Source organism: Argentina anserina, chromosome 7, assembly GCF_933775445.1.
Source record: "Argentina anserina chromosome 7, drPotAnse1.1, whole genome shotgun sequence".
NCBI lineage: Eukaryota > Viridiplantae > Streptophyta > Magnoliopsida > Rosales > Rosaceae > Argentina > Argentina anserina.
The window spans coordinates 3,169,734-3,178,454 of NC_065878.1; the positions used below are offsets into that span (position 1 = coordinate 3,169,734).

Genomic DNA, 8,721 nt, shown 5'->3' on the forward strand with positions numbered 1-8,721 from the left:
TTTCAAGTTAGGAAATGTGTTTTCATACTTAAAATGCAACTTAGTAACTTGATTTATTATTTCAAAAACGACTCTCCATCATTTAAATTGTAAATTAAAAAGTCAAAAAAATAAAATTAGTTTAAGGCTTCTTATAAAAAATTACATTTGATACATGTAATTATTAAAAAAATCAAGTAAGATTTGAAAATTAAAAAAAAACTCATCTAATTAAATTTCTTAAACCGTTACCTAGAAAGTTACCAAAAATTACAACATGCCACCGAGCCAAACCACCAATTGCAACCCAATTCCTCATCCTCATCTCACCTCCTATGACACCAATTCCTTGCCCCTCTCCACCGTCGGCAAGTTCGACCTCGTCCCCACCTCTCCCTCCCCATCCTCGCCAACTAAGAGCCCGATCTTCACAATCCAGTCCTCATCCCCAAAGTCGCTACTATCTCAACCCCGACTGTGTCGTCAGGCTCGTCTCATACGAGCAAACCCTTGGCCATGTGTCGTCTACCTCATCTACGTTGTTCACAACCACCATCAAATTGTTATCGTTGTCGCGGCCTCAATCTTGTCCTCCATGATGGTAACTTGCCATCGCGGAGCCTAGAGGCAGTGGAGACCTCGTTGCAAAAGTCCATGTGGCCGGGGAAATCGACGACGTTGATATAGTTGTTGTGGTGGTGGAGTTGTGGAGATCGTTAGAGGATCAAAGCTTTTCACGGTGGCACAGCGCTGCTCATCCGGAACTATAGATCCATCACGCTCAAAGGGAAACCTCACTTCCCCAACTTCAATTTGGTCCTAGAAGAGATGGTGTCGTGTTAGATTTGCATAAGCACCGCCCTCTTGGAGGGTTGGAGGCGGAAGTGGGAAGTTGGCGGAAGTTGGAGAGAGTAGAGTCGATGAAGACATGGGTGCCCAAAGTAGTTTTCGGGGTGCCCATCTTATATATTGAGCAGTTTTTTAAAAGAAAATTATTGTCACGCTATCATACTGCTTATCACACTACTAATCACACTAACTTTCTATTATGACATGTAGTGTGATAGGCGGTGTGACATGTATTGTGATAGGTAATGTGGCTAGGAGTGTGGTGTCACATTAAAGTCGATATTTAGATCGTATGAGTTGATTTGAAAAGTTCAATATCATATAACAATAAACAAAAATTTGTTATTTATAGTCATTTTTTTTTCTTCTTCTTCTTATTCTTCTTCTTGTCACAAAATAGTGTGACAGCGGGTGTGATAGGTAGTGTCACAACGGGTGTGACAACGAGTGTGACAGCCGGTGTAATAGATAGTGTGAAAGTCGGTGTGATAATGAATGTGATAAGTAGTGTGACAGCAGGTGTGATAAGTAGTGTGACATCATATGTGACATGTCGACAGGAAATGTTTAAATATGCAAAAGTATGTTAAAATTCAAAAGAGATTGGTATGAGGATGCTCAGAATGAAGATAATAATTAGAATTAGAGAACCTTGAGCTTTGATTTCGTTGGAATTGCTTGGAGCACCACCATCAATGGCGGCAACCCTTTGCGAGGGTTGCTGCGTTTTGTATGGTGGTCGGTTCGGATTGGGTAGGGTATCAAATTAAAGAGATGAGAGAAATCTTTCTAACGGTGTAACCACTCTCAAGTCTATTACCGGACGACAAAGTTATTGTTGGAATTAGAAGAAGAAAGAAAAAAAAATACGAAGAAAAAATAGTAAAATTATTTGAAAAATATGTTAAAAGTGACTATTTTCTAATTTCTAGTTAATTGAAATGAATTTTTATAATTAAAAAATAAATAATAATTTTTTTAATATAATATATAATAAAAAAATAATGCGATTTTATAATTTATCCATTAGTTTAAATTCGAAGTAAATGACTCACTTCCTCACCTGCCAAATAGGTATGGGGAAAATAGTACGTTGCCCATTTCACGAATCATGATTGGCATTGTTGCTTGTTTTCTTTATACCCAGAATTGCCATATCCTCCGTATTTAACACATTTTTTTTCCCCTTCTCTTGGCTTTTTATATCCATCTCTCTTCTGTAACCCTCTGCCTTTTGCAATAAAATATCACACACTGTTTCTAAAGTGGGAGTTCCTCATCAGCCATTGCAGCAGTGTACAGAATCTTCAGAGCTCAGTAGTCCCTATTCCTCTGCAACATATCTCCCTCTCTTTCCTTCATAACCACCCACCAGTTCAGAACACAGAGATCTTTCTCCACTTAAGAAGCTGTACATCAAAATCACCAACATTCTTTCGAACCCAACTGATCAAACCCAAGTATCCAACTGATCAAACTATGTTGGGTCTGAGAGATATACTCCTGATTGCTCCGAACCCTTCTTCTATGCACCAACAAACACAACCCATTTCCTCTGATCACCCAACTCTCCCTCTTCCTTCCTCAGCATCTCTTGGGGTCGGCCTCGGCATCTTCCCTCTCCTCACCGCCACCCCATGCGGCCCAAATGCTCCGGCCGGCGAGGGCAATCCCGACAATTCACGTTTCTGGAGTCTGAGGACGTACCCTGACATGAACCCTTCCAAGCAAGACATGCTCAGTTTTGGGAACCATCACGCTGAAAGTCAACAGGTGGTGGAGTCCGACGACGGAAATGTCAACGGAGACGGCGGAAGTGGCGGCGGTGAGGAGAGTGGGTTGAAGCCTTGCAAGGACTGTGGGAACAGAGCAAAGAAAGGTTGTGAGTACATAAGGTGCAGGACTTGTTGCAGAGGCAGGGGATATGAGTGCTCCACTCACGTGAGGAGCACGTGGGTTCCGGCAGCCAAGCGGCGCGAGAGGCAGATGGGGGTGACTGGTGGTGCTTCCAGTGGCGGTGAAGGTGAGAATGGAAGGTTTTTTGACCATTTACATTTGCGTTTCATTTTATTTTCCTTCTAAGACTTAATTAAAGGTTGAAAAGAGGTGAAAGTGTTCATTAGAGGCGGATTTTTGTTCTCGAATGATGGGAGTTTATGGAAAGTCGATAATGTCGTTGAATGCAGGTTCTTCTGGTTCTTCTTCAGCTGCCAAAAGACCGAGAGTTATGATGCCATCAAAGAATGCAAGTACTGCTTCTAGTCTGTCACCAAGCTGGTCTCCTATTTTGATCATTAGAATTTGGTTTCTTTTTTGGTTTTACAATACAAAGTAGAAGGTGTTGGTTCTGCACAACAGACGGATCACTGATTGTTGTCAGTTTTCATTGCATTGAAGTATCAAGTAGTATATCGATTACATACTATGGTCTTGAGGTGTGGTCTTTAGAAACAGAGGCTGATGTTGGTTTTTTAAGTAATTACAATATCTTTACTAAGCAGCAGTTCGGTTTCTGTGATTACATTGTTCTCTCTTATTTGATGATTTTTGTTTTCAAATGGTTTGTTGTTTTGAACTAAGAGAACATAGTAAGTTTAACTTGTGTTATGCTGATTGACAGGTGCAAATCTCAGGCAGTCATTACCCGATCAAGTTCGGGCACCAGCTGTTTTTAAGTGCCATAGAGTCACTGCCATTAGCAATGGTGATGCCGAGATTGCTTACCAGGCTACTGTGAAAATCAGTGGTCACGTGTTCAAGGGGTTGCTCTATGATCGTGGGATTGATAAGAAGAATGAATACCCATGTATTTCACATTTGCATTTGGGAAGTGGTAGTAACCAAAGGAATGTAGACTCTTCTTCTCCACCTGTGCATCCATCCAATGTCCGTATGGCATCCACCAGCTGAAGATTGTTTAGAGGTATAGCAAATGACTCTAAAAGAATTGAATTTCTGTTTCTGTGTATATGGTATGCTGTATAAAACGTCAACATTTTGGTATTAAAGTGAACAACGACATTATTATTTTCTCATTAACTTGGTGTTGCTGTAACTTTCCTATGGACCCCTCTTTCATAACCTAAGCTATTTTCTTTCAAATATATAGCACTTCATGATCAAGCTCCCCATTGTTAGCAATTCTAAGCCAGTTGTTGGCTCACACTCTGCTCTTTGCTGCAGTGAATTATGTTTCTCCTTTATAAGTTGCCATTTCTCAACCATCCACATGCTTACAACCACATTAGTTGGTGAACCGTTGGCACTTATTATGCAGTAGTTCCTTCTCATTAAGAACTTAAGATACTGTTCCAATGCCTTCCATGCTTAAATCTGCATTTGTTGGTAAATTGTTGGCAGTTTTGGTTTTGATGCTTAAACCTTTCATTAAGAACTTAAAATACTGAAGCATGGTAGAAAAATCTTGATTATTTTAGAGAAACAGATGAGGCAAACAAAGAATGTAACCGAAGCTTCTCTAGTTATCAAAGAACAAGACAATCTGCGTTTTTAAAACTTTAATCTCAGTAGGTTTCCATTATGTATAGTGTTTCCGGATTTTTCTGCAAACACTGCCATTATTTTTTCTATATACTTTATAAACACACGAACTAATTGTCTTGATTTCCAGAGTACATCAACCTTGCATTCACTGGTATGTATGAGGTCGTGCATCTTAATAGTTCCTCATTTGCGTTGCAACTCTTGTGAAATTATCGAGTTGGGCTGTTAGTGTAGAGTGTAAGAGTGCTAAAAGTCTGTCATATATAACTTTCTTGCTTATTTGTTTACCACTTTAATCATTTTGGTTTTCACAAATATTGCAGATAGCCAGATACAAATATGTGATTATACTTGTTCGTGCTTGAAGCCCTAAGAATACATCATGGAGTCTGCTACAAAATGCAGATATGCTTTCAAGGCGCACCTTAGCATGGTTTGGAGCTCTTAACATATTGTTGGTTTAGTTATCTTTTTATGAACTGAACGCCTACTTGTATTAATTATCGAACTAGATCAGAATAGATGTAAGAATGTACATATGTAGCCCACCTATCAAAATATATGAATCTTCCTTCAATCTGTCCAACTCTTATTTTTGGAACAGAGAAACTTAATTTGTATATTTAGCTGTCTCTGTTATGGATTTGAAAGAAAACTGATGGATTAACTCTGCCAATATGGGATTCAAAGACGTATATCGTTATGTTATATAAGTCTGAGACATTGGGTTGTTATCTGTGGCATCTTGATACTACGTGGATCCTCAAATCCTTCTAAAGCTGAGGGATTTGTTTGGGGTTACTTGTTGCAGGCTGCTAACTAAGTAATGCAAACAGGTAGCAAAGGGAAACCTAAACTACTGATCCTAATTGCTACACTTTGTCCTCATAGGGAATCTATGCGCTATTTACTTTGTGACCACCCAGAGGCTGAATCATGCATAGGCTATTAGGAGGGTCAGGCATTAGGCCATTCTATCAGCAACCCACTAATATGCATCAATATAGAGGAGACAAATTCGTAACCCTATTTTTGCATTCATACTCGAGGATGCAAAAAGAAAGATCTAAACTTTTGAAGCATCTCCTAGTAAATTAATGACCTGCATAAGAAATCATGCACTACGATACACCCACATTTAAATGAGTTACTCCAGTTACAAAGAAAAATGTCTATGGAGTTTCTTCGTTGAAACATGGAGCTTACACATTACAGCAAAAATTGAGCTCAAAACTTCCTAGTAGACTTCAAACATTTCAAGCAAAAGTTGTTGAAATTTCTTCAAGCTTCAAGCAAAACCTTCGGCAGTTCTAATTACATTTGAGCTTTGAAAGAAATATGATCGCTTTTTAGTTCGAGTTATGAAGCCGACATTTTTATTCGAAAATTCTTGCATGCACGGCAGGCTTTTGGGACAGGTGTCTACATCGGAGCCTTCCGTATGAGTTTGAGAAAGAACGGATTTTAGCCGTAGTTTTATGCTTACTTTTTCCAACAGTCAACGTGACTGACTGCTGGCAAAAGATTTAAATTCCCCAACTCGACCTATTGGTAGATCGGCGGGAAAAGAGGTGCATGATTCCAGGGAAAGAAGGCGAGGAACATGATTTCGTGGCTTTGATAGCAGGGCTCACCACTCCTCTCATCTGTTTTCAAAATTTAAGCCTCAATCTGTCAATCATGTTACTTGACAATTTGAGTAAGGATGGGTTTCGTATCTAATTTGATTTCAATTTCGTTGATATTCATGAAATTTGAGAGCAAATTCTTTTATGACTGGTATTGTGATTCTTATATTTATATATATACCGGCTAACTAGAGCTGGTATGATGCCGGTGTCTTTCATTTTGGTTCTTTGCTGTCGGTTTGCTTCTAACTAGAGCTGCTGCTATGTCACTTATGTGTCCAATTCAATCTCATGAGTTGAATTTCCTTGAAGATGAAAACCAAATTGGACTTTGAAGATTCATCAATCTCTAAAATTGTGTCAAAGTACTGTGTCACGTCCTAGCGTCACCAGATCACCATGTCTCTCAGCCCGTCCACAATAGCCTGGCGCTGCATTGCTATGCTAATCCTTATGAGATTTAGACTCTGCCTCTCCACCAGCTCGGTTAAATAGTACTATAGTAGTATCGTCTCTACATCAACTTTTTCAGTTGTTGCTAACCTCATTGTTGCAGCTATTAATCACACAACAGATGAAAATAGTAGTAATCTGCAGTTTCAGAAAAAAAAAAAAATTGTTACATAAAGTACCAATAGACATGTAATATGTTCAAGTCAATTCTTATCTGTGAAGACAAGTGTTAAGCCGATACGACCAACATAAAGAAAACGCATTCGATGTACTTATATGCATTGTTCAATCTCATTTATTGCTCTCGTCAGATACTCATCTAGTTCAATATCCACAATCAAAGTCTGCACTATCTCAAGACCCATAATGTGACATGTTCTGCACTTGGATCTCAATCCAAACAATATGGCGGTCAATTCCATACCTTTTCATGTTCTTCTTTCACAGCTTTGGTATATCATTTTTCTGTTAACTAAGTAGAAAAACGATTTCTAAGAAATATGAAGAGTGCATTGTTAAACATCTAAACTATAAATAATTCCTCACCAAGACAAAGATAAGAATAAATGAATACAAGAATCAGCTAGAGGTTGAGTGCAGCTAATTAACAAACAAAAGTATTAAATTTCAATCTCCATTCTCACTATTATTTTTGCTTTCATTGTAGACAAGACAGTCTCATTCATGAACAGTTCTAAATTAGATGTAGAGAGAAAAGAGGTAGCACCAGCAGTAACCTTGTAACAATTCTCAACCTGGACTAGTTATCTTTGTGATTAGAGATGATTCAAAACATAACTGGACTAGCAATCTCCAAATTCAGTATTTTGGCTCTCTTATACCAGGACTCATTTTCTGTTTAGTAATGTTATAGCAGGACTCTGTCATTGCACAAATATCTGTTTCTTTTAATTGTTCCCTAACCGCAGTTTTCCTTCACATTGATGAATTGGGAAAGGATAAGAAAGCTCATTAACTATTAATCACTAGTGCAAATGTAGAATTTTCATGTTATTGAAACTGAACCTAAATCAATGTCTTAGTATAGTTATTGGTAAAATTATAGGTATTGGCACCTCCCTGCTTGCTCTCAAGTCTCAAACAAGAATAACACGTACTACTTTGTAAAATTGTCCAACAGTACAACAACTATTCCCTTACGGGCTTCACAATTACTGCATGTCACTAGAAATTGATTAAGTAACTGCTAATATACGTTTCTCTACCAAATAATGCAAAAGAATGCTCCTCAAATACCCTTAAAACTGTTGTAAAATATGCAGTTTTTGGGTACGTTGCTAGGTGAACTGAAGGCTAGGCTAAACAAATTTAATTAAACCCCTATTGCAAAAAAGGCTCCAAGAAGATTTAATGAAATAATAGAGTTGAATACATCAATGAGTTTACCAGCTACTATAAAACGTTTAAGACTACCGAACTGATACGTTTCTCTGGCTAGATATGAGTGATATACTTGTGCATCTGCCAAGCTGGGTAGCTCTACAGATGTGATGATAATCATCAAAGTATTAGGCACTGAAACATATTAACAACAATGGAAAAACACAATTGTCGGCTTGAAAAAGAATTGACGATAGGTATATAAAATCTTATCATTGATCGTTACCTTCTCCAAAGAAGCTAAGATGAATCCTTCAACAGAAGAGACTGAGAGGGTTTGAACGATTGGTTTTATTGCGTTTGGGTTGCCTTTTCATTTTCTTCTGAACGTGGTTAACGTCTTTTGATTAACACCATCCCTTTTTTTCCTATCACGTGTGCTGCACATGGCCGTGTATACTCATGGCCGTGCACACAAGATACTCCGGTATTTATTTGGGTATGTTCTTTGCGCCCTTACATACACCAACACAAAAAAGTGAAGAAAAAATGCAGGCCCAAGAAAAAAAAAAGTTGAGAAAAAAAGACGTGAAGAGCCCAGAAAAAGAAAAAAAAACAAAACAAGAGGCCAAAAAAGGATGAAAGAGCCCAGAAAAAAAGAAATAGGCAAAAACTCAAAAGAGACAAAAAATAAAAAATAAAAGAGGTCAAGAGAAAGATTAGAGAGAGCCCAAAAAAAAAAACAAAGGCCAAGAAAAAAGATATAAAAAAAAGAGGCCAAGAGTAAAAAAATATGAGCGCGAGGGACAATGCCCCATTTCTTGAGTTCGGTTAGATTCTACCACGGTAGTCCTATACGACTTTTTTTATGACGTGTCGATGTATGATTTGTTGGCCATTGTTAATCAAGACATGAGTATTTTGGACGAATACTCCCTCGATTTCCATCAGTATACGAAGATGTTGT

The 8,721-nt window shown here is 38.2% G+C and overlaps 1 protein-coding gene across 3 annotated transcripts; it reads left to right on the forward strand.

The window, feature by feature from the left end:
- Positions 1-2,044: 2,044 nt before the first annotated feature.
- LOC126802229 (protein LATERAL ROOT PRIMORDIUM 1) lies at positions 2,045-4,911 on the forward strand. Of its 3 annotated transcripts, XM_050529821.1 has the most exons (4): positions 2,046-2,851; positions 3,015-3,077; positions 3,449-3,751; positions 4,656-4,911. In XM_050529821.1, exons 1-3 carry the CDS (start codon positions 2,308-2,310, stop codon positions 3,736-3,738), a joined length of 897 nt encoding a protein of 298 aa, XP_050385778.1. In that variant the 5' UTR covers positions 2,046-2,307; the 3' UTR covers positions 3,739-3,751; positions 4,656-4,911. The 3 variants fall into 3 exon arrangements, with proteins under 3 accessions (XP_050385780.1, XP_050385778.1, XP_050385779.1); XM_050529823.1 differs by lacking the exon at positions 4,656-4,911 and having other exon boundaries at positions 2,045-2,851; positions 3,015-3,073; positions 3,449-3,711; XM_050529822.1 differs by lacking the exon at positions 3,015-3,077.
- The last annotated feature ends 3,810 nt before the right edge of the window (positions 4,912-8,721 follow it).

Excerpts from the sequence above, each read along its gene's own strand:
- LOC126802229 (XM_050529821.1), top strand. The coding sequence starts at position 2,308 with ATGTTGGGTCTGAGAGATATACTCCTGATTGCTCCGAACCCTTCTTCT. Across the intron at positions 2,852-3,014 it reads TGCTTCCAGTGGCGGTGAAG|GTTCTTCTGGTTCTTCTTCA; the intron begins GTGAGAATGGAA and ends CGTTGAATGCAG. Across the intron at positions 3,078-3,448 it reads GATGCCATCAAAGAATGCAA|GTGCAAATCTCAGGCAGTCA; the intron begins GTACTGCTTCTA and ends GCTGATTGACAG.